Source organism: Choloepus didactylus, chromosome 7, assembly GCF_015220235.1.
Source record: "Choloepus didactylus isolate mChoDid1 chromosome 7, mChoDid1.pri, whole genome shotgun sequence".
Lineage (NCBI taxonomy): Eukaryota > Metazoa > Chordata > Mammalia > Pilosa > Megalonychidae > Choloepus > Choloepus didactylus.
Window position 1 is genome coordinate 142,056,089 of NC_051313.1, and position 25,604 is coordinate 142,081,692.

General features: G+C 42.4%; 1 protein-coding gene across 4 annotated transcripts in view; it reads left to right on the top strand.

The window, feature by feature from the left end:
* Positions 1-25,604, top strand: part of NEDD9 (neural precursor cell expressed, developmentally down-regulated 9) — a 181,582-nt gene that overhangs the window by 45,631 nt on the left and 110,347 nt on the right. For all 4 annotated transcript variants that reach the window (XM_037842970.1, XM_037842968.1, XM_037842972.1 and 1 more), the window contains one exon: positions 22,212-22,397. In XM_037842970.1, the coding sequence (XP_037698898.1) occupies positions 22,386-22,397 (12 nt within the window). In that variant the 5' untranslated portion in view covers positions 22,212-22,385. The remainder of the gene's footprint in view (positions 1-22,211; positions 22,398-25,604) is intronic.

Consider the following 25,604-nt stretch of genomic DNA (forward strand, 5'->3'; position numbering starts at 1 on the left):
AGGCTTTGGGGTCAGCAAACCTGGATTTGATTCTGTTCTACTGGAGGGAAGCTGTGTGACCTCAGGGAAATTACTTAACCTTTCTTAGGTTCAGTTTCCCCAACTGTAAAACAAGGCTATGTTGTACCTACCTCATAAATGCTATTCTTTTGTTGTGAAGAGTGAAGGTGATAACACATGTAAAGTACTTAATTATTATTATTATTATTATTTAATCAAACACTTTTGAGATCAATTATATGCTGAGTATTGCATAAGTCAGTGGGAATTCAAAAATTAAAAAGACAAAGATTCTGACTCAAGGATCTTAGAGTCCAAATATATGCACAAATATTTATATAGCCATATTATGTGGTATGGGAAAGAGACTATCTTTGGAAGGTTGGGGTGGACTTCACTTAGTAAGTGGCTTCTGAGTTGAGTTTTGAAATTTCACAGGCAGAAAAGGTGAACAGGCATTACTCAGGTAAAGTAACAATGTATTCTAAATGAGTGGAAAAGGATGATAAGATGTTGATTTTGATTCAAGAAACAGATTATGACTAATTGAAAAAAGGTAAAACAAAACCTGTTGCTTGGAAGTTATATTTTTCTGTCCCCCAACCAAAGCAAGCATACTGGAGGGCACTGTGGCATTGGGAGACTTTTAGGTAAATAGAGCATATTTCCATGAGCTCTGAGCCAGCTGGTCTTTGCTCACACTGAGCTTAGCTCAGATCTGCCGAGTATATTGGTGGTGGTGTGTATATTGGTGGTTGAGTGGCCCATGATGGGTCAGCTCTCCAAAGTTCTCTTCAAGTTCTCTCTGACCTGCATGGAAAGATTTTTGTATTGAAAGTTTCACTATTAGCCTTAAAATCCAGCTTTTATAGAAGACCCCTTTAGGAACTTCTGTTGTGTTGGATTTTGTACCCCACAACCTGATCTCCAGCTACCATTGACTCTTTGCCAAAACAGCACTCTTTGGTAGAGACAGATCACAGAAGTTCTCCATCACCACTCCAATATCTCATTTGTCTGGGATCCACATCTCTGGAGATATAACATGGTGACTTTGGACGAGTGAAAGTAATTGTTGAGAAGATGTTCCCAGGAGACCCTAGTAAGGACAAGGAAGTGGGATCGGGAAAGTAAGGAGCAAGCAAAGGTATGATGTCAAGCAAAGTCACTCACAGGGTAACTTTGGCTCAACCTCCAGGGGAGCTTGGAACAGTGGAGACTGCCCTCAGGTCAAAGTCATCAGTGATGAGGGAGCAGAAGAATTGACACTTCAGAATCTGTCAGTCATTGGTTCACCACTTCCCCCAGGAAATGTAAATTCTCAGGCACTTCCTGCTCTCTGTGCACACAAGCAAAGCAGATTTCAACAAAGGGACACAAGTTCTGCCTGTAGGAAGTAAAGCATACAGGCAGAGCCTAGTACAAAATGAAAATTCAGGTACCTCTTGTCAAAAAGCAGGAAAAATGTGCCATTAGAAATGTTAAAAAAGAAAGCTTTTTCCGTTCTTCTGTAGTCTGTCTCTTGTTGTCATGGTGCATTTTATTTGCTACTTAATGTCACTCCACGTAAAGAAAAATCAAATTTTAAATTGTTAGCTTGAATTTTGCCATTTATTCTTATATTGTGCAATTTCAGTTTTAAATGCAGATTTAAGAGCACTTAATGCATATGAAATCACCCAAGTTATACAGTTTGTATTTTGTAGCTAATGCATGCATATATATTTCATTCTTACCATAATTGTGGAAAAACACTCCACAAAACTAACTTAATTCCTTTCATTTCACTTCTTCATACACACACATCCTACCACCACCACTTTTGACTTCATGATGAGCAAGGAAGGATTGAAAGGAAAAGGAATAACAGGTTGCCCTACTCTTCCCTTTCTTTCTATGTCATCATTTTTAGGGTACTTGGGTAACACAAAATTAAGAAAGGGTAAGATACGATTCTTTGGTTGTTCATGTTTCTTAGAATACCATTGCCTTCTTTCTGCATTTGAAACAAGTTTTGGTTCAAACAGAAATGTTGTCCTCTTTGGCTGTCAGGGCCCCTCTTCCCCAGCTTACTCACTCACAGATGACACACATTCATCTGTACTCTCTTTGAGTCTCTCTGAACTCCTTCACCTGCTGGGTTCTCTGAAATCCTGTGTTCATGGGGCATGCTATATGTGAATGAGGTAGCAAAAAAGGGTGGACATATATGTTGTGCAAATATCCTCTGTTCTTGAATATGCTCCATTGTCCTATCGGCCCTCACTTACAAAACATAAGTTCAAAGAAAAAAATTATTCAGGATTTCAATGTGGCGGCAGCAGATCAGTAAGCCAAACATGGGTCCTTCTGAGCTTGGGATCTTCCTATGTGACTGTATGCATGGAAATGGTAAAGAGATGCTAGGGGAGATGTGCAAGGCACTGGGAAAGAAACTAGGGTGCCAGACCTGCAGGAGAGTTTACGTGAGCAAAGTGCAGGGCAACCACAGATTTAAAATCCAGAAGCAAAAGTCATTCCAGGAGAGAGGAGATAAGCAGAGACTGGGGAACCAAAGTGACGGGCTTAAAAGCCAAGGAGCTCCCCTACCTCACACCATATACAAAACTTAACTCAGAATGGACCAAAAATCTAAATATAAGAACTAAAACTATAAAACTCCTAGAAGAAAACATAGGGAAATATCTTCAGGATCTTGTGTTAGGCAGTGGTTTCTTAGACTTTATACCAAAGGAATAGGCAACAAATGAAAAAATAGATAAATGGGACTTCATCAAAATTAAAAATGTTTGCATATCAAAGCTCTTTATCAAGAAAGTAAAAAGGCAACTTGCAGAATGGGAGAAAATATTTGGATACCACATATCTGATAAGGGCTTAATATCCAGAACATATAAAGAATGTCTACAATCCAACAACAAAAAAGACACATGATCCAATTTAAAATGAGAAAAAGACTTGAATAGATATTTCTCCAAAGAAGATATCCAAATGGCCAATAAGCACATGAAAAGATGTTCAAAGTCATTAGCCATCAGGGAAATGCAAATCAAAATCACAATGAGATACCATCCCATACCCATGAGAATGACTATTATTATTAAAAAAGGAAAACTACAAGTGTTGGAGAGGATGTGGAGAAATAGGAACACTCATACATTGTTGGTGGGAATGTAAAATGGTGCAGCCACTGTAGAAAACAGTTTGGCCATTCCTTAGAAAATTAAGTACAGAATTACCATATGACCCAGCGATCCCACTTCTAGGTATATACCCCAAAGAACTGAAAGCAGGGACTCCCACAGATATTTGCACCCTGGTGTTCATAGTGGCTTTATTCACAATAGCCAAAAGGTGGAAGCAAGCCAAGTGTCCATCAACAAATGAATGGATAAAACAAAATATGGTATATATATATACAATGGAATATATTCAGCCATAAAAGGAATGAAGTTCTGATGCATGTGACAACATGGATGAACCTTGAAAACATAGTGTTGAATGACTGAAAGAAGCCAGACACAAAAGGACAAATACTGTATGATTTCACTGATATGAAATAAACAGAACATGTTATGCATACACTAGTATACAGGTTCCCGGGGCCAAATGGGGGAGGCAAATGTTGAGTTAATGTGTTTAATGGGTACAGAGTTTCTGTTTCAGGTGATGGAAAAGTTTTGGCAATGGATGATGGTGATGAAGGTACAAATTTGTGAATGTAATTAACACCACTGAATTGTATAGTGTATACAATTATAAAACTGTATTCAAAAACGTATAAAAAGGGAAATTTTAGGCTGTATATAAGTTACCACACAGACACACACAGACACACACAGACACACACACACACACACACACACACACACACAACTAAAATGCAAAGCATGAACCCTGATATAAATGGTGGGCTAAAGTTAAGAGCATAATTATAATAATATTGTTTCATGAATTGTAACAAAGGTGCCACATACTAATGCAGGGAAAACTGTGTGTGTGAGAGGCGGTTATGGGAACCCTGTTACTTTCTGCATGATGTTTCAGTACATTTTACATTAATACATTTTTATGCTGTTTGAATTTTTCACAGTAAAAATGTATCCTTTTTATCATTAGAAAGACAATAAAGACATTTAAAAGCAAAAAAAAATAGTCAATTTGCTTATTAACCAAGATGCTAAACTGAAAGTGCAGGAAGAGATTCAAGAAACAAAGCTCAAGATCTCACAGAGAAGCAAGATACTAGCAAAGTTTCATCATAAATCGATGACCACTTGGGGCCCCCTTTTAAACACTGAGTGCCTTCCGTGACCTCCCTCTGCCCGTGAGATGCCTCCCACGTGCCTGGAGATGGCTCGTCCCATGGCAAACCCTCGTTGGACCATATGGAGTCCCGGATCACTCTCCCTGCTCTACCCTCTTGATAAAATGCAAGGCAATTGTCAGGAGTGAGAAACCTTTCTCCCTCCCCTGTAGAGCACAATACCTTCTATTTTTCCAAAGCTCCAGGAATGCTTTTCCTGGTCTTTTCCTTTTGGAAACTAACAGGAAGCTTGCTATGTGTATGTGTGACACGGAAAGGGGCTAATGGTTATCTGCCAACTTACAGGGCAATGGAGCTCTTCTGTGCGACTTTCCAAAACAGCAGCAGCCAGCAGTTACCTCTGAGGTGTTCAACCACCTGGAGGCCTCTGTCCATCACGGTGACCAAGCCTTCTGTGTTGACCTACAGCAGGGTGTCCCAGCTTCTGTACCAGTAATTTAGGGCTGGTTAATTCTCTGTTGGGTAAGACTGTCCTGTGCATTGTCAGATATTTAGCAGCATCCCTGGCCTCTGCCCACTTGATGCCAGGAGCATCCTCTTCCCCAGTCATGACAACCAAAATGCCTCCAAACATTGCCAAATGTCCCCTGGGGGTGGGGGGGGTGGGGGGTAAATAACTCCAGCTGAGGGCCACTGACTTAGAGCTTGTGGGCTTCTGCCAAAGAACCTGCCCATTGAGGACACTACTTTCTCCACGTGCTCATAGCTACCTTTCTTATTTGACTTTTATATTAGCCAGTGTCTACTTTTCTGAAAGTGTCTCTTTATTGCCTTGTCTTTCTTACTCTCTCCCGGTATGTTAGTAAGGCTTAAGTTGGAAGGAAAGCCATTTGTTGGGTAAATCTCAGTGATCTGTACTTGTCCATCCAAAGAGGGTTATATAAGCCTTTGAATATCAATGCCAAAAAAAGAAAAAAAAATCTGAGGCCTGCAAAGATTTTTGTGGGCTCCCCTTCCCTTTTCTAACTCCTTAGCATACTATGAGCTAACATTTATCAAGAGCCCACTGCTTGCCAGCTTTGTCTGATGTGTTATCTCATTTAACCCCCCAAAAAGAAAAATAGCTCCTGTAAAATAGTATATCCATATTTTTTTTTCCAGGAAAATAAGGCTAGGAGTAAAAGAATAACCTGCCCAAGACCACCAGGCAGTAACTGGATTTTAACTCAGGTTTTCTGGCTGCTAATCCGAGACCCTTTCATCTCGACAGATGATTCTCGAATTGAGTGCCTATAAGAGTCATGGTGATGTCATGGAAAATGCAGAATCCCAGGCCCCATTCCTAGGGACTACATAGGCCTGGAGCAGGCCCCAAGAATCTGGATTTTAAACACACTCTCCCAGTGACTGTGATGTGGACGGTCTGTGAATCTCACTTGAGAAACATCGAAGGCCATCATGGTCCATTCTGCCATGGATTCTGGTTAGCTGTTGGAGTAGGGAGAGAAGAAGATAGAGAGGAGTACACAGTTGGAGGAGTTGGGAGAGGATGAAGCCCACTTGAGATCGTGGGGATCAGGAGGCAGTTCTCCCCCTTTCTCCCCTATCCCCACAGGCTGAGCCAGGCGTCTGAAAGTGATGATACTGTGTCCAAAAATTCAGCCCCACGGCATGCCCCTTGACCTCGCCTTCTTCTTTTCTGCCAGCCTACCTGACAGTAATTCACAAAGTGACTTTGTCGGCTGATTTTCATTGTGGAAATTAGGTCGGTAACTTTGCATTGCAGAAATCCTTGGCCTTCCCTAGGGACTCTTTGGGAATCATTGCCCACTCTGGTTAGATCATGAAAAATCTGAATCGTTCCTGAAATTGGATGTTTTTCTCACTTCAGCTTTTAGATAATCTGGCCAAGCAAGGGGTCCAAGACATCTTGGTTTGATATGCTTTCCAGCAGAAAATATTAGCAAAATATTAATAATAATACTATTTGGAGGACTCAGTCCCCATTAGAATTCAGCAAATATTTCAGACTTCCTCAGATGCAGATCTGGTTTAAGGGAAAATAGTGGCCTAGATAGGTTTGAATTTCCAGTTTGAGTTTTCCCCAGCTCCGTTGAGAGACCTCAAAGAAACCCTACCAATAAACACAATGTGCCTGCTATTTGTTTGCCTGCAGTTGCACCGTCTGGGCTCACGGCACTATAAAATAGGTTTACAAGATATAACACACCCAGGTATTCACCCACAATGAGTACAGGGATTTCAGCACCTCTGAGTCATAACTTCAGTCTCCTCTACTCAAACCACCGCTGCTGGTGGCTTTGGCTTTTACTCGATGAGCTGCAGCTTCAGGAAAGAGCCCATTCCTCTTCTGTGACCTGGACTCTAGCACAGCTGTTGTCCTGGCTCCTTCCTCCATGAGCCCACCTCTTCCAGAAAGCCAAATGCTGGGGCTCCCTCCCTACAGACCATCCAGAAGAAAGACAAACTGTCTCCTCACCGAGAGCTGGCATCTGGGGAGGGCAAAGGGGCAGAGAAGACAGGCCTACCATTTGCCGTGTTCCCATGTCTTTGCTGTCCCTGGGTGATGGAGGGCTGGGAACTGAGTTCTCAGGGGTGATGACATTGGGTATTGGGGTTGTTGCAATCACAGAGCTGACCGCACACTTTAGATAGACTTCTCATGACCTCCGGGGCATACTTTCCAAGGGGACTTTACAAACGTGAAATTTTCCTCTTTGATGGAAATATTCCACAAGCCTGGTCTGTGCCTTAAATCCATGTAGGGCAAAGCTTACTGACTTCTTTCCTGGACAGGGTAGCTCCCTTTGCTTGACCTGGTGTCACCGATAACACTCAAGCAGGCCACTGCATAAGTGTTAAGGCCTGCTCCACCGGGGCCAGACCACTGGAAAGATGTTCTCGGCTGTGGGAGAGACATTTCATTAGAGCCCCCACACTAGGGTGAAGGAGCGGTCAAGACAGTTCCCTCCCCTTTGTCCTAACTCCATGCTCACTAAGTGACCACCTTAGGGGTTTGCCAGATACCTCAACACCTGGAAGGGGCTGCCATGGATTATATTCTGGTCACAAGAAGGGGATTTTGCAGCTCAATTTAATAAATCGTCATTCCGAATATTTTAAGTCAAGAGAGTGTGTTTACTCAGGCTGCTATGACAAATACCACACAATGGGTTGCCTTTAACAACAGGAATTTTTTTTTATTAACTTTATTTATCAAAAAATTAAAAAAAAAAATTTCCAAACGAAACAAAGCAAGGGAATAAGAAAAACAAACAGGAATTTATTGTCTCACTGTTTGGAGGCTAGAAGTCCAAAATCAAGGTGTCATCAAAGCCATGCTTTCTCCAGGGGTCTGTAAGTTCTGGTGCTGGCTGGCTGCAATCCTTGGGGTTCCTTGGCCTGGAGATTCATCTCTGTCTCTGTTGCATGGAGATCTCTCCTTCCATCTCTGGCTTCACCTGACTATGTCCAAATTTCCTCTGCTTAAAGACTTAGCCATATTGGATTTAGGCCCATCCCAGTCAGTTAGGCCTCAACTTAACTTTTTTAGGTAAGACTCAAAGGTCCTGTTTTCAAATGGGTTCACATCCACAGGCCTGGGGGTTTGGACTTGAACATATCTTTTGTGGTAGGTGAGAAAATTTGGGGGACCCCAGCAATCCAGATCCCCTGCTAGAAACACAAAGTCAAACAAATGTCCTTCTGACGGCAGTGCAGTAAACTTCACCTGCCCATGGCCAAGGAGGCGTTCGCAGTACATCCGGGTGACTTGGAGCACCAGTGTGAGACTTTGACTGTCTCCGTTTATCAGGCGAAAGATGGCAGAAGTAGTCAGTGGTTGTCAAGCATGGGACCTGGCCTCAGGAGCAACCGACTGGCTGCCTGGAGGAGGGAGTTCTTTGCTTGTTATTTGTTTTACTCGGAATCACAGAGACAACTGAACTTCCCACTTGTGATTTCATCCTTGCAGGCTATAACTTCCATTGAGGCAGCCCAGCCCCTGGGGCTAGGGTTGCCAGATTGAACCAAATAAAAATATAGGACACCAAGTTAAATTGGAATTCCAGGTAAACAAAGAATAATTGTTAGCATACTTCTAGTGTGCAAATTATTTGTTGTTTCTCTGAATTTCCAATTTAACTGAGTGCCCTGTACTTTACGAAACACTACCTGGGGCAGTACCAAATAAACTTGTTTTCTTCAGGCCCTCTCTTTGGTAGAGGGTGAGGAATTTGCTCCCATATGAAATTCTATTCCAAGGGAAAGAACAATTTAAGTTTCCCATATCTTAATGTGAGTTGGAAGTCACTGTTTCTCTCGGACATGGTGACATTTTAAGTCTGTTCTCCATTGCAGAATATGAGGACTTAACAGGCTTTATTCTCAGAGAAGGAATTTCCACTCGTGTTCCAGTAAACTCCATGGGTTTTTGGTTCCTCTCCTACACCACAGCAAAGGCTGTTCTTGGTCTTGATGGACACAGCTGGGGATGGTAGAGACCCCAGTTCTGCTGTTATTCCTGCCACTTAGGGAACCAATGGGGGGTGGGGGTGGGGTGGGGAGCAAAGAATAAGTAAGACATGATGCTGCGGCCAGAGATGTGCCCTTTTGACAAGTGTTGGTCATTCATCTGATCCCTCAGCTGTTCAAGAGAAAAGCCACTTAAAATATCTGCTTTTCTGAGAATAGCCAACTATGAGTCTGATAAAACAAAGACACCATCTCTGGTGGCAGCCATTGGTTTCTTTCCCCGTTTTCTTTCTTACTTGCTGCAAATTTATTTATTCCTCCAAATTTATTTGTTCAGAGTAGTCTTAACACATGTGTTAAAAATTGTTTAAATCTATAAAAAGGAAGAGAGTAAAAAGTCTTTCCCACTCCCAGCTTGTATCTAAAGCTGTCACCTCCTGCCCCTGCCACACATACCTTCACACACACAAATAAACCACTAGTGTTAGTTTACTGTTTTGCCTTCCAAAGTGTTTTCAATTCATATGTAAGGAAATTTGAGTAGATATGCTTAGTCCTAAAAAGAGTTTGTACAAAACATGCAACTCTACATCTTGCTTTTTTCACATACCGTTATATTTTAGAAATCTCTCTATCCTGGAACATAGAGACATTGTGCATTCTTTTTAAAGCACCCTAGCACTCCAATTGTGTGGATTAGAATAATTTACTTAGCCAGTCCCATATTAATAGAAATGTAGGTTGTTTCTGATGTTTTGCTCTCACTGACCATGCTGTAACAAGTAGCCTCGCACTGTGTCTTTTCACCCTTGTGCACATATATCTGTAGTATAAGTTCCTGCATGTGGCGATGCTGGGTCAACAAGTCTATGCACATACGGTCCTGATTAGATATCCACAAATTGCCTGTCATAGGACGGTTTCCCTGACCACACTTCCACCAATTTGTAAGAGAGGGTGTTGAAGTCCCTGCAGCTTCTAGTTCCTGAGGCTTTCCTGGGATGAGGAGATTGGAGAATATGGGAAATTATCTAATAAGAACATTGGGTTCTCTATTGAACTTCCCACAGCTCTTACCACTGAAACTGTTAAACCCCAGTTTTTCTTATGCAACCCAAGGAGGGAATATTTTTAGTTTTGTTATTATGACTGAATACATTAGGACTCTTTTGGCTACAAGTAATGAGATATGGTTCAACTCAGTTTGGGGGGAAAGTAAAATGGGGGGGGGGTCATTGTAAGGACAAGGACATGAGTCACGGTTCCCAAAGGCAGGAATGCAGCCATGCCTCAGGAAGGGACAGTTTCCAGGGGCTGGACGACCCCCAGGACCCTGTGGCCGGTCACTACCTCTGTCTATTTCAGCCTTCCTCCTTGAAAGCCTTTGTTCTCTCTTCTGCCCGTCTTACCCAGTAGGTTAAAAGGTGGCTGCTCACATCTACAAGTTAACAATGTAGAGAGAGAGTGAGCAGGTCACCGTGTGTGTACGTGCTTGTGCGTGTCTTTCTGCTTCGGTTCCCCATTCCTGGAGAAAAGACTTTGGCCCTGACGTTAGACCAGGTGCCCATCCCTGGTTTGGCAGCCGTGACAGTGGAGCATGATCGTGTTGTACAAACTGAAATCTGGGGCCCATTGATCTGAATGAGCAAGGCAACCATGAGGATCATTTTGAGCTGGGCAGATATTCCAAATGTTGCCTGCTACAACCACAGATAAAGTAGTTTATCTTTGTGACTTTATAATCAAAAATTACAGAAATGAAATAAATTCTAAGTGCCCAAGAAATCTCTCATTTAAATAACTCTAGTGGTTTCTGAGGTTATCATGAGACTGTGGCAGACACGAATTAGGTAGGAGCTGGACAAATTCTCACCTCTGCGGTTATTTCTACTCAGCAGGAAGTTTCCTAAAAACTAGGATAGCAGAACAGCCTTCCAGAGTAAAACAACAAAAATTATTTTTGCATTTTTTAAAACAAAACTTTCTCTCCCACGAGTGTCCAGAAAGACCAGAGGTTTCAGGGCTGGTATGCAGGGCATATTTCAAAATAAGGTGTTAATCTTTTAGAATAGTGAGTTAGTTCTTTTTTCAACCTAAGACAAAAATGGCTTGAGAGTAAGCAGCCAAAGTCCCTGAGTAATCGTATTGAGGGTTTAATTTTCTAAGTATGACCTTACCCTAGCAACGGCTCCTGAGTAACCAGAAAACAAGCCAAGCTAGGAAGCCCTGCTTATAGGAGACGGGCACCTCTAAGACAGCAATGTCTGAAGGCTAATTCTAATTACATAATGTGAGTGAGTCATCGATGCTGTCAGAGATCACAGACAGCTCACATTTTCAAGCACGTAGGTGCCAAGCTCTTGAGCTCAGGGATCTCCTTCCTCCCACTCCTTCCTTTTGCCCTCCCTCCATTCCTTCTTCTCTGTTTCTCCTTTTCTTTTCTACACCATGCTGCTCTGTTCTTTTAGGCACTGAGAACCACTGTCTGGACCTAAGACTGCAAGCTCTTTTGCAATCGGTTCTATTTCCTCTTACCCTCTCTCCTGTACAGCAAAGCTTCTAGAAACGGAAGTCTAGATTCATTATCTGCAATTTCTTATCTCTCACTCACTCCACTCAACCCGGTGGCCTTTGGCGTCTGTCCCCAACGCGGCGTTGAACCTGCTTTCCTTAAGGACATCCATAATCGTATTGTCAAATGCTTTCCTCCCTTGATTTCTGTAATACTGGACCCTCCTGAATTTCCTTCTGCTTCTCTGGCTCCCTCTCCTCTGTGTGGTCCTCAAGGGATGCTATTCCCCAGGGTTCGGCCATCTTCCTTTCTTACTCTGTTAGCTCCGTCTCGTAGAGTTCACATACATCCACTATTTACTATGCCCTTGACTTCAAAATCCATATCTCCAATATTCACCTCTCTCTGAATCCAACTGTTCATGGATTCTCTCTCCACATGAAATGCCACACATGAAATGGGAACTTAACATGTCACATTCAATTCATTATTTTCTCACTGGCTTAGTTCTTAATTGCCTCTTTCTCTCTCATCTACCAAGACTCCTAAGTTTCTACCTGGGACATGGTTGTCACCTTCTAATTCTATTCAGTTGCTATTTCCTTTCCATTCTACTTGCTGAATATCCATCCTCTCTTCTTCATTGTCTCTGCCACTGGTTTTCTCCTGATCCTTATCGTTCCTTACCTGGATTACTAGTGTAGCTCGGTAATGGATTTCTCTCCACCCCCATTCCAGCTGCCCTTCTGATTCATCCACTACATCCAGGATGATTTTTATGACAACATGATCAAGTTACCTCCCTGTTAAAATTTTCAAAAGTCTTTCCCCTTTCCCTCAGGTAAAGTGTAAAGGCTCTTGCAAGAGTCCAGGTGAGAGACAACGATCACCTGGGTTAGGAGGTAGTGGATGAGATGGAGAGACGCGGGAGGAAGGGAGGGAGATGGGAGATCCTAAGGGGCTGGAAACGACAAGGCACTGTTACTGATTCCATGTGGGGAGTAGGGTAAAGGGGGAGCTGAGGAAAACCTCGCCATTTCTGACATGGATAATTGAGTGAATTGTGGGGCCATTCTCTGAGACTCTCCCTGCTTTCCCTCCTGGACAACCGGGGTGGGGCACCATGTCTGGGGAATAAAAGCCTTCAGGAAACCCAAAGCTCTAGGCAGAGATGAGTCAGAGACTTAACAAAGAAGAAGAAATAAAAACTAATACCAGACAAAGGAAGTGGTTGGAAGTCTCTGTAAATAGTCAACGTCCAAGAACTCTACAGGAGTGGAAGGTGCAGCAAAAAAATGTCTTCTCTTCTGCCAGGGCATTCTAAAAATATACTGGCAAACAAGGAAAAGAAGCAGGGCCATGAGCTCAGCAAGACATTACCTAAGTAGGAAAAGTGTTTAGAGGACTTAGAATTCTGATTTTCACCCTCATTTATTTCACGAGCATCACTGGGTTCTTCATTCTTGGTCGGGTTTTTGGTGATAGCGTGGAATATCCTGCTGTTTGTAGAAAATGTTAAAATATGAATTACTTTGTTGCAGTGCCTCCAAGGTGCATGTTTTCGTCTCACTCTTCTTTACTGAGTCTTATCCATTTAAAACAAAGGAATGGGTTGTTCTGTAGATATTTAAACCACACCTGAGGATTTTCAATCACTTAAAGGTCAAGCCCTTCCAGGGCTCATTCTGAAAGATCATTTGAAAAACTATATGCCAACAACATTTAAACTGGTTGAATTGAGCCAAATCACCCAATTTGACAGTTCAGCCAGAGAAAATGCAGTGTGTCCAACGTGTTAGAGAATTAAATCCCCAACAAAATGTCCTTCAGCGTGTCTGATGAGATCACTGGTGTTTATTTATTGTTTTTACACCTGGAAAAAACATATCATAATCAAGAAGAAGTTTTCCCTGATAACCTGGTGAGGATCCTGAATAGGACCCAGGAGGAGGCCAAAGAACACAGTCCTTCCTGCTCAGGAGTGTAGAAAATTCTGTGATTTTGCTCTGCAAGCAAGTGGTTGATGGATTGTTTTATGAAGGGTTTAATGAACTCTGTTGCTCCATCTTAGCTACCTACCCAAATAAATGGTGCAAATCACAACAGGATAGAAGGACTGCATCACCAGCTGGCAAGCAAAACCTTAGTAATGCCTGAAAGCCCGGGGAAATGAACCTGCTGAGGAAGATAAATGAGCATATGCAGTTTCAAGAGACCTGGACTTCGGGTGCTGTCAGAGGCCTGGGAATTATGTTCTACTGGCCATGTTAGTGGTGGACCCAGAATTGCCCTCAGTTAAACCATAAGGGGGGCAAGGCTTTCTTCCTCATTGTGCTCTGTTCCTCCTGTTTCTTGGGACCCTTCCTACGCCCATGGAGGGTCTTCTGACACCTTCACCCATAAATCTGACCCAGGTTGGGATCCATTCGCTCAGGACACTGCCAGGTGGTGACAGGCTAACCAGAGAGGTGTTCAATCATGGTGTTTGAGGCTGATGAAAGTTAGCTCCTTCACCTTTTGATTAAATAGCATGGTGGTTTTTCGCCGTGGCGTCAACGCCTTATCTCAAAGGCACAAGTGAAGTGGAGATGTCACCCTGTATGAAAGAGCCAGAGAAAGAGAGAAAGAAATTTCTGGTCAATCGCACCTTTCAGGGCTTCCCACCAATTACATATCCAGATGGTAACCTAAATTAGATATAGAATTAAGGACTTATTTTTGTCTGACTCCTTCATTTTCTATACGAAGAAACTGAGGCCAAGAGGAGACAAATGGCTGACTTGTCCCAAGTCACCCCAGGTCTCCAGATGTCCATGGTCTTGCACTTCCTGCCATGAAAATCCTACCACATCGCTGGTTGCATGCAGCTGAGCAGGAGGTACAGAAGGTTGGAGACTCTTAGCAGCCATGCGGCATCTGTCTATTAAGGACTTTAAAAATAAGGATCAGACACCAGAGCAGAGAAACATCCAAGGAGAGGCTGGAAAAATGTAGACTCAGTGGTCCATGAGCCTCAGAGCAGGAAATGAAATGAGTTGCCAGGAAACCAGGATCTTAGACAGACTGTCCCAAGGGCCTCTAAGAGTTGCACTGACTCCAACCCACAGAAGGAAGCGTTCTACGAAGCAGAAGCCCCACCATTTTCATTCTCGCCTGGGCCAAGATTCCACCCCATCCACTTCTTCCTTTAGAGAGAAGTTCTTTCCCTTTCCTATCACCAAGAATTCTGACAGAGCCCAGTGAAAGAGTCTACTTCACCCTATGTCCTCATTCAACAAATGCTTATTAAGCACCTATTATGTGCTAGATACTGAACTAAGTCCTGGGGAAATAAAGATGTAGTCACCACAGCTTTCACCTCAAGTGCTCATTGTCTTAAGGTCCTGTTTGCATCCAGTGCTTGTTGCACATGGGTCTCATGGCCCCATGGGGACAATGAGTATATTTCTAAACCCCAAATCCCAACATATGGTCCAATAAACAACTGCTTTTCTAATTTGTGAATGTTTTATGTGAACATCTTTAAAAGGCTTAAAAATTAAATTGCATTAAGTAACTCCTTTAACAAATTTCATTTATTGTAAAGAAATAAATTTTTATTAAATCAGGCTTTCTTCGAGAAAAATCTGTGCTCTGTGTTCATTAAACCCACATGCTTTAACTTGTAAAAACTCTTTATAATCATAGTTTATTGCAGTTGGAAAGAATCTGAAATGTCACCTAAGCCAGGAGAGTTAAATTTTTTATTTTATAATTTAAACAATGAAAACCTTTTCAACCAGACAGTTAAAACTGGAGCAGCTTTTGTCAGTGTAGAGGTGAAGAGCTCAGACCCCTGTCTTCTAATCTCTCTCTCCCATTCCTGCACCTCTGCTCCCCACAGAACATGGAACACAGTTCAAAAATGATGTTCTTCATATCATGATGCCACAAATGAGGAAACTGAGACCCAAAGAGAGTGAGAGGTTCAGGGTCTCACAGAAAGTTATTTGCAGAGCCAGAGCAGGAATGCAGGCTTTCTGAGCCTCCTTTCTTGTTCTCCATCCATCATTCATCATTGATCCATTCATCATCCACTATCATCCATCATCCATCATCCATCTTCCATCCATTCTCCATCCATCCATCCACCCATCATCCATCCACCATCCATCCACCCATCATCCATCCGTCCATCCATCCATCCATCATCCACCCATCCACCATCCATCCACCCATCCATCCTTCATCCACCCATCCACCATCCATCCACCCATCATCCTTCATCCACCCATCCACCATCCATCCACCCATCATCCATCCATCCATCCATCATCCATCCATCCATCCATCCATCCACCCATCATCCATCCATCCATCCATCCATCATCTATCCATCCACCCATCCATTTAACAAATCTTTCCTAAGCACTGGGTGTCCTTCTCTTGAAAGAAAGGTAGGCAGTAGCCATATCTTAATGGTCTTGTGAGTCATTTTAAGAATTTTGGACACTGTCTTAAGGAAAATGGAAAGAAACTGCAGGATTTTTCTGTTTTACTTGAGCTTAGGAATTAGCTTTTAGAAAATGTTTTATTGTAGAAAATTTCAGATATGTACAAAAGTAGAATAATATCAATCACCCAGCTCTAATATCTCCCTTCTCTACCAACCCCAGTGGGTTATTCATCTGCAAATACTCTGTAGGTATTTCTAAAAGATAAAGATTCTTTAACAAAAAAATATCCATAATACCATTGTCACACCTCAAGCATTTCATAATAATTCTTTGGTATCCTAAAATATTCAGTCTGTTGACTAAAGAATTTTAGGGAAGGAATTAACATGACCAAGTTTATGTCTTAGAGATCAGCTCTAGCTGCCATGTAATGGAAGGATTACAGGGAGATAGTCAGGGAGCCCAGTCTCAAAGCCAATCCAGATATCAAATGAGAGTGAAGGTGGCCTGGACTAGCTTAACAGCAGGAAATAGAGAGGAACAGAAAGGCCTAAGGGATTTTTTTAAGGGGTAGGATTGAGAGAACATGGTGAAAGATGGAGAGAAAGATGAGCAGCTGAAAAGCCTTAGGAGGATGCCCCACATCCAGAGTAGATGGTGAGGCTATTCACTGAGAGAGGAAATGAAAACACAAAAGGTCCCTTTGGAGGTAGAGAGATGAAGCAAAGTAGGGTTCCAGTGGCTGAGAGATTACAAATGGAGTCGAGAGGTCACTCTGGAGGATATTCCTATGTGCTATACAGATATCAGCTTTTAGTCTTTGGTGTATTGGAATAGCTAGAGGGAAATACCTGAAGCTGTCAAATTGCAACCCAGTGACCTTGATTCTTTAAGACGATTGTATAACTATGTAGATTGCACAGTGTGACTGTGTGACTGTGAAAACCTTGTGGCTCACACTCCCTTTATCCAGTGTATGGACAGATGAGTGGAAAAATAGGGACAAAAATTAGATGAAGAATAGGGTGGGATGGAGGGCGTGGACAGATTTAGGTGTTCTTTTTTGCTTTTATTTTTATTTTGGAGTAAAGAAAAGGTTCAAAAATAGATTCTGGTGATGAACACACAACTGTATGACGGTGCTCTGAATAATCGTACACTGTGGAAGACTGTAGGATATATGAATATATCTCAATTAAACTGTATTTTTAAAAAAGTAGATGAACAATGGGAGGAGGAGAGGAATGGGATGTTTGGGATGTTCCTTTTATTTTAATTTTAATCTTATTTTTTGGAGTAATGAAAATGTTCAAAGTTTGATTACAGTGATGAAAGCATAACTATATGACAATACTGTGAACAACTGATTGTACACTTTGAATGACTGTGATTGTATTGTTATGAGATTGTATCTCAATAAAATTGCATTTTTAAAAAAGGTCCCTTTGGATTAGAAGCTGAGTTGTAAGTTTTGGATGGGTGGAGCATTAGGTACTAGAAGGAAACCCACGTGGTGCTGTCCAGCAGGGAGTCAGAGACCCAGGAGACAGGCCTGGGTGGGATAGCCTGGGGTGAGGGCCATCAGCTGTCGGTGGGAACTGCAGTCACAGTATGGGTGAGCCTTGCTGGGAAGGCTGTGCGAGGAGAAGAGGGGTGAGGACAGAGCCCCGAGGCTCAGCACTGCTGCAGCGAGGCAGAGAGAGAGTCTGCGGCGGACGCCGAGGGGCAGTAGACCGAGAGGAGGGGCTCTGGACAGATCAGCACGGTGGGAAACACACCCTTTGAAAGGGGAAATGTTTTCGACAGTGTCAAATATTGCAGAGACGACAAGCAAAATGAAAATCGGAAGTGGACCGCTGGATTTAGGAGGAGGCTTGAAAACAAGGTCGTGTCAGGAAGAGCCACTTTGGTGGGGAGAGAGGGCAAAAGTCAGAGGTCATGGGTAGGAGGAGGATTTGAGTAAGGAGGGTGAGGTGAATACAGAAGACTTTTACACAAAATTTGGCTGTGAGGGGTGAGATTGAGATTCAGGGAAGTAGCTGAAGGGCAAAACAGAGTTTAGGGAGGGCTTTTAAAAATAATACTCTCTGGTACTTATCATCCGGATATTATGTGCCAGGCACTGTGATCTCCACTTTCTCTGCTGCTTCTTATTTAATCCCCACGAAAGTCTCATGAGGTAAATGCTCGTCGTATCCCTTTTCACAGATGAGGAGACTGAAGTTTGGAGAGGCAATCTAATGTGCCTGAGGGGAACTGATAAGTCTCAGGAGCTCAATGTAAAGCATGTGCTAGCAAGTTAATGAGCAGAGTGAACTTGCAAGTTAGCTGCACCACTTCCCTATTTGGATGAAGGCCCTGGGAGCTGTCACTCAAGGCAGCACCTGGTTCTAGCTTCTGAAGGGAGAGACTTGAGCCTGTTTAACCTCTCCTGGGATTAAGTCAGGAGAGAGCCGGAATAGTTTATAGTGAGGTGGGGATGGGCATCGAGGCACAGGTGCAGGGATTAGCTTGGGCACAAGCGGAGGTACTTCCTATATTGTCACAAAGAGGAGGGGACAGACAAACAGATGTGTCTGGATGTCCTTGCAGCTACAGACATGGAGGAAGGAAGGTAATGGCTCCTGCTTTCTTCATGACGGGAGATTATTGCCTGCTGAGATCAACAGAGGAGATTTGGGGCTCAGTAGGGGGAAGGTGATAAAACCAGAGATGTGAGGAAACCGGAGAAAGTTTGAAATGGCTGCTGTGTATAACCTTCAGCAGCCAGCCATAATAGGCCCACTATGTCATTACAGGAGAGGATCTATTGTAATTTGAGCAGACAAAGGACAAACAGAGAAGGTCCCAGATGGTGTGGGTGACCATGAGTTTATGGTGCACCATCTGCAGGGTGTGGGGTTTTTCCAATGATGCTCAACAGCTGGGGTTATGGATGTAGATGAAAGTAAACAGTTGAGTTCATTCATGCCTGGGCTTTGGCCAGGTGGGTGCATCAAAAAGACAGAGGGGCAAGAAGGAGGTGAAAGGAGGAAACTGGGGGGCCTGAGTAGGCAGAGAAGGAAAGGGATGGGCATGTGAGGATGCTCTGCCTTCTTCTGGTCCTTGGTCCTTGCTTTCTGATGACAAGTGTGTAAGGATCTTGATGTCTTGCAGGGGAACAGATGCTGCCTGGTGTGGCAGGCTAATGAGCTGCCAGCTGACGAGCTCCCCCAGTTGACTGTCCTCCTTCGAGGTGGTCCTGACCGGCCCCAGCTGGGTCTTTTGGAGATCTGTGCCCAGCGCTGCTACAGCTATCAAAGCATATTGTGGGGACATATACACTCTTAGGAGAGAATGAAGTCAGTACCAGCTGCATAGCTAGAATGTTGCTTTGCCCCTAGATTAGGCTGCTAATTGTATTTACTCTGAAATGCTGTATTAACCAGCCCTGTTTAGATCTTGGATTTTATTTCTGTAAATCTTCCAAAGCTGCAGATCAGCTTATAGCTGCCATATTTCAAATAAAAATTACAGATATTATTATAATTACTGTTATTATGGTAGACCTCCGCTAATATTATTAGCTATCAATTTTGAATCTAAGTTACTATAATCACTTTAGTATCTTCAGACACAAATAACTGGGAAAAAAATACTGGAAACTTTTTGAGGAATGGTAGCACACAAAAATATTCCTAGTGCACGATGGTTAAAAATTAAAAAAATAAAAAAATACATTGCAAGTATGAAGAATAATGGGGATCATACTCTGCTGGTGAGAATAGGTGTTACCACATTGGCAAATAGTTTGGTATTATCTACTGGAGTTGAAGACATGCATTTCTGTCACCTCGCAATTCCATTCCTAGTTACATGTGCAACAGAAGTAGGTGAAGATGGACAAAGCAGTATCATTCATACTGGACTAATAATAGAAGCAGCTGAATTGTCCATCCACATTAAAATGGATGGATAAATGGTGGTATAGCTATACAATGGAATACTATATAGCAATGAAAATTACAAACTACAGCTTAGGCAATCGCATAAATGAATTAAACAACCCTAATGCTGAGTGTAAGAAAACAGCTCAAAAGAATATATACCACATGATCCCTTTATACAGGGTTCAAAATTAGGAAAACGTAACTGTAATAATATGGGTGCAGACTTAAGTGAGAAAAGTTTAAAGAAAAGCAAGTATAACAGTCAGGAAGGTAACTTTAGGCAGGCCCGCCCTAACATTTGTAGGACTTAGGTAAAAGGATGATGGAGAACCACATACCATGAGTCTAAATACTTAAAAGTTATAAATTAAACTAATAAGCTGCTCAATAAAAGATGCCCTGTCCCCCTATCCGGACAAATATATCTTCATGATGACTGGGAAGTCCATGTTGGGCCTTAGAATTCTTGGGCGGCTTGGGGTAGCTTTTCTGGAACATGAGACACAAAAAAAACCAGCCCCCTAACCCTGAGCTTCAGGCTCCTGGTCTTCCAGCCCCCAGCCCATCTGCCCTTTCTTCACATCCCCTGCTCCATCCCATCCTGCAGGGGACTTTATTCTCATGTATGCAGACCCCTGCTCTCCCTTGAGTCCAGCCTTGTCCACAGGCTTCTGCAAATAGCTGCCCTTCAGCAGCCTTCAGGAAGGTGCCTGTGAAAACCTAGATGTGGACTTCCTATCATTTGGACAGGGAATCCCAAGGCCCTGGCACTTGCTGCATGGTCTAGAAAGGGAGACCTGGGTTCCCCTTTGAGAAGGGGGTGGGGGTTGGAAGAGCGCTAGAAGCCCCAAGGCTAAGGGCAGCACTGTCTTTAGGGGAAAGAAAGAGGGTTTTATCAGGAAAGGCACACTTCTGTGTTCCTGGCAATATTATGCCTTGACCTTGGGGTGGTAGTTAAATTTGTAACAATTTATTAAGCTCTACATTTGTTTTATACAGTTTTCTGCATGTGTGTTATATTTCACAATAAAGAATTAATGAAAAGTTGTATAGATAGATAGTTCCTGGTGCTGTGGTTTATGGGATCCCCACAGACAAATCAGCTGAGTGGTTGCCTTGTAAGTGCACACACTTGGGGAAGTTAAAGCGCCTCAAGGTATAAACACCTAAAGGGGATATGGGACAGAGTGCTGAAAACACAAACCTCTCACTGCTGGCTTTCTCCTCATTTGTGGCCAGGACACTTGGGCCACCACAAATGGATTCAGGCAGAGCAAATGAGTCATGGGCCCATGTTCTTTTGCCTCACCACAGCAAGTGCCTCAGAGGAAAATTCTCTCCCTCCCTTAACCAAGGTTATAAATACTGTGTTTATCAAAACCAAATTACAGGAGGCTGCTCCCATCCTAGTAGAAGAGACAAGAAACCAACTCCCAATTATCCTCTGTTTGGAACGCAGTTCTAGGAATGAATGCTTTCCTCTCCACGAGGGCAGCTGGGTGGGTTTTTCAAACAGTTTGCTGAGCCCTGCTAGGAGCCAGACACCAGCTTCATTTTTCTAACATCCTCTTAGTTTCGATTTTTCATTCTTGAGAGGAAAAGCCTTTTCCTTTCACAGATTTTCAGATTTCCAGTTCTCAAAGTGATTTTCATGGGCTCCACATGCTTTAAATATCAAAGCTTTTATAAGAAAGTATATTTCAACTATGAACCACACTCACACACACACACACACACACACACACACCCCACCTCAAAATTGAACCTTACATCTGTGAGATGATGAAAGGGAAGTGAGAAATTGGCCAGTACTAACCCATCAAAAGTCTAGTCAGTTTTCCCCCCTAAAATCAAACTCTGGGCTTTGCATGTAAGCTGTTTAAAAGCCACATTGCCAAAGCACCAGCTTTCCTCATTTTTTGGGAAACAAGAAAAGCATATGGTTGCAGTGAACTTCAAAAGCTGCTGGCAAGAGGTAGAGTTAAGCATATGTGGGGGCTTCAAACTGATAAAAACAGCAACATATTAAATTGGTTTAAAGAGGGAAAATGAGGTAGTGGGGGGGGGTGTTGTAAAAAATAAGCTAAATCGATGAGAATACTAAAGTTGTAGGTTACAGACCATGAAGGATCACTCTCACCTCTACCAGCTGGCAAAGAACCACCCAGCAAACATCTACTCATTGCTCAAGACCATACCCAAGCTTTACCTTCTCCCTTCTTTGTGCCCTTATCAGACTCACTATATATTCCGCCAGAGTACCTGTAACATTTTATGGCCCTGCTTTTTTTTTTTTTTTTTTTTTTTTTTTTTTTTTTTTGTCCTCCCTACAAGACTATGGGCTTCTTGAGGACAGGACCACTTTTTATGCATCTTTGTAGCTCCAGTTTATGCATCATCAGAAGTCTGTGGATTGTTTTTTTTTTTCCAATCAAAAAAAATGAGTGATGGTTCCAGTCATGAAAACATGGGTTCAGCTCTTCCAAATGCTTGATGCAATCTTTAAATGATGAAAAGTGTTTCAGCCTCTGCCAGGGTTTACCCATCTTCATGTTTCTAACTTCTCTTTTCAGGTTCAGAAAACTGTGAGTTCCATAATGTCATAATCTGGCATGAGGACTCTGTGTGTTCTTCAGATGGAGCTATGAAAAGGGAGGAACCGGTTAGCAGACTAAATTACCGGATTCATCCTTTGCAAGATCCAGAGCTCCAACACTCCTTGGCTTAACGAGAGAAGAACCTCGAAAATGTGGGCAAGGGTGAGTAGTGATGGAAAAAAAACAACATATATTTCATATGATTCCCTTTTGCTCATTCAACCCAAACTAATTGCTCTGAAACAATGATATGAATGGTATTTCATTCTCAAACAGGTTTGCAACTATCTGAAATTAAAGTGTTAATTTTAGGCCACAGATTTTTCTCTGTTTAGTGATTTTTTTTTAACTTGGATACACTGATGTCAAAGGCCAAATCCTCTTCCATTCAGAATTTTGGAGGAAGCGGTCTGCTGCGATATACATAGAATATACCACTTTGTGCCCAAGAAAGTCTGGAAGTTGCACTCACTGAATTATTCACAAGCTGATGGCACAGGTTATGGATTAGCCATTTCTCTGGTGTCCCCTTTCTCTGTCTGCCAATCACCTTTAATCCATTTTACACTCATTCAGTCATTTCACAAGAAAATCAATTCGGCCTGGAATGGAGGTTAGGGTTAAAATGATCGATTCTCCTATCCAAGCAAGGCTTCCTAAAGGTTTTATGGAAATCAAGTAGAAGTGATGTGTAATTGCACTTATTCATTTTCCTCCTAAGGGAGGGGACAGCGTGGCAAGATGTTGTGGTTTGGGGGTCAGGCAGGTTTGGACTTACGCTTTATTGCAGAGGACCATGAGTCAGTTATCTGACCTTTTTGAATCTCTGTTTCTGTATTGATAAAATGGTCATCAAAGGATTGTTTTGAGGATGGAATGAGAAATGCCTGTTCCAGTTGCTACGTGCTGCCATTATGAAAAATACCAGAAATGGATTGGCTTTTATAAAGAGGATTTATTCAGGTACAAATTTAAAGTTCTAAGGTCATAGAAGTGTCCAAACTAAGACATCAACAAAAGGATACCTTCACTGAAGGAAGGTCGATGGCATCCGATACACCTCTGTCAGCTCAGAAGGCATGTGGCTGGCGTCTGCTGGTCCTTTGCCCCCACATTGGGTTTCTCCAAAACATGTCTCTCAGCTTTTCTCTCTCAGCTCCTGTGCATCTTTGCTTGTTCTCCCAGGGTGTTTCTCTCTAAGCACCTGGGAGTCCTCTCTCAGCTTCTCTGGGCAAACTCTGGGCTTCATCTCTTAGCTTAGCAACTCCAAACATCTTTCTGTCTACATCGCCAAGCATCTCCAAGTGTCAGCTTCTGTGTTGGCTCTTGAGCCCTCCTAAGTACTCCAGTGAACTAATCAAGACCCATCTGGAATGGGCGGGGTCCACATCTCCATGGAAATGATGTAATCAAAGGTCTCACCCACAGTTGGGTGAGTCACATCTTCATGGAAACACTCAATCAAAAGTTTCCACCCAATAAGATTAGATTAAAATATCATGGCTCTTCTGGGGTCCATAACAGTTTCAAACTCACAATGTCCATAAAGTAAATGGTGCTCAAAAGAAACAGGTTAATTTCCTTATTTGTTGAGATCAGTAATTTGTTGTCTGTGAGACATAGAGAACTAATCATCAGCTGCACACACACAAAACAGGAATGGCCAGCTCATTCCAGCCCCAAAGGGGCCTTATTTAATTTGCAGGAGAAAGGGTAATATAAAGACAGATGTTTTCTCTAAGTATTTTGATAAGTAAAATAAGGATTTCCCTGAAAGTCTTTAGAAACAAGTTGGATTGTCATATTACTGGTAAATGTACTGACCTCTTAAAACCCCTCTCTAATCCTACAATTCTGACAAAAATCCTTCACAGAACCAGACACTTTGGAGGCTTCAACCAAAGCAAATTACTAATCCAAACTGGAATGAGTTACATTTATTTGTGACCCTTCCAAGTCATTCAACTCACATATTAATTTCTTTACTCAATAGTGAAACTAATATCATCTCTTCCCAATTTTTATACCTACTCAGCCAGATTGAACATATGCATCTCCTAAAGTTACTAAATTGAGAAAAGAGTAGGGAAAAAAAGGCATTGTCTAAAACAAGCCATTATTCTATTCCATTTGAGTCCCTCCTATAAGCATTAGCACTGGGTTATTTCAAATACATGTTGATTCCCAACTTTTGGTATTCTAGACCTGAAAACCAGATAATTCCACCACTGAAATCTTCAATTTGTTTTAGAATCGGCTATGTTCAGAGTCCAAAGTTCCTCTGAGATCACTTCTGTGACTTCTTTTTTTTTTTTCCATCATTGAACTTTAATTCAACATTCCACACACACACACTTATATGTAGCTTCATACTAGACTAGGTAGAATGAAAATATTTAGAAATGATTTCTATTGCCTGCTCACCTAGTAAAAGGGGGACCATCTAATAAAATGGGGGCATTTCTCCTTTGTCATCGGGGCTTTCTAAGAATGTATTACTATAGCTATTTGGGGAGGGCAGTGTGTTGGTTAAAATTAGGGACCCTGAAGCCATACTGCCTGACTTGAATTTCAGCCCTGCCACTAGCAAGTAGTATGGTCTTCAACATGTTATTTAAACTGTCGGAGCCTCAGTTTCTTCATCTGTAAAATGGAAATGAGCCTATCTCTTGCTGCAAGGGTCTATTGTGAGGATTAAATGAGTTAATATATGTAAATTGTTTTGAATTGTGCTTGGCACATAATAAGCCCTCAACATATGCTTCTAACCAAACTCTAAATTCTACAGCTCACAAGGAGTACAAGTCTATACAGCTAAAAGAAATTACTAAAGTGGGGGAAGCCGGGAGAAGCACAGTGTAAAGAAAGATCTGATGAGCACATGGGTCTGTGGGAATTACTGCCAGGATGATCTTGTTTTCTCTCCAGATCTGTCTTGAGCTGCAATTTTTTGGACTCCAGCAACAACAAGGCAAAGTCAGAAAAATCCTTTGGAGATATCTGTACTAAACTCATAAGTACTCTTAAAAGCAGACAAACCCCTTGCAAAAGACCTCTGCAAATGAAAGCAAGTCCTGAGGTAACTGAACAAATAGCAATATGAGGAGACAGTGGAGAGGCTGTGCTCACTCCTGCAGGGCCATCTCAGCCACAGGGAGGCTGGACACCCAGAGAGCCTGCTTTTGAATCAGTGGTGTGCTGGGAGCAGCGAGTGCCAGCTCCCCAGAGCCATCCGTGCCTGTTGCCTCCCAGTGACGTTACCTTGGTAGGTTGATATTGGCCGTGCAGCCAGTATTTGCACCACAGAAATCGTCCAAAGCTGCAAATCACAGCTGTGGTGCTTGGTTTTGTTTATAGAGAGCTGGTTGT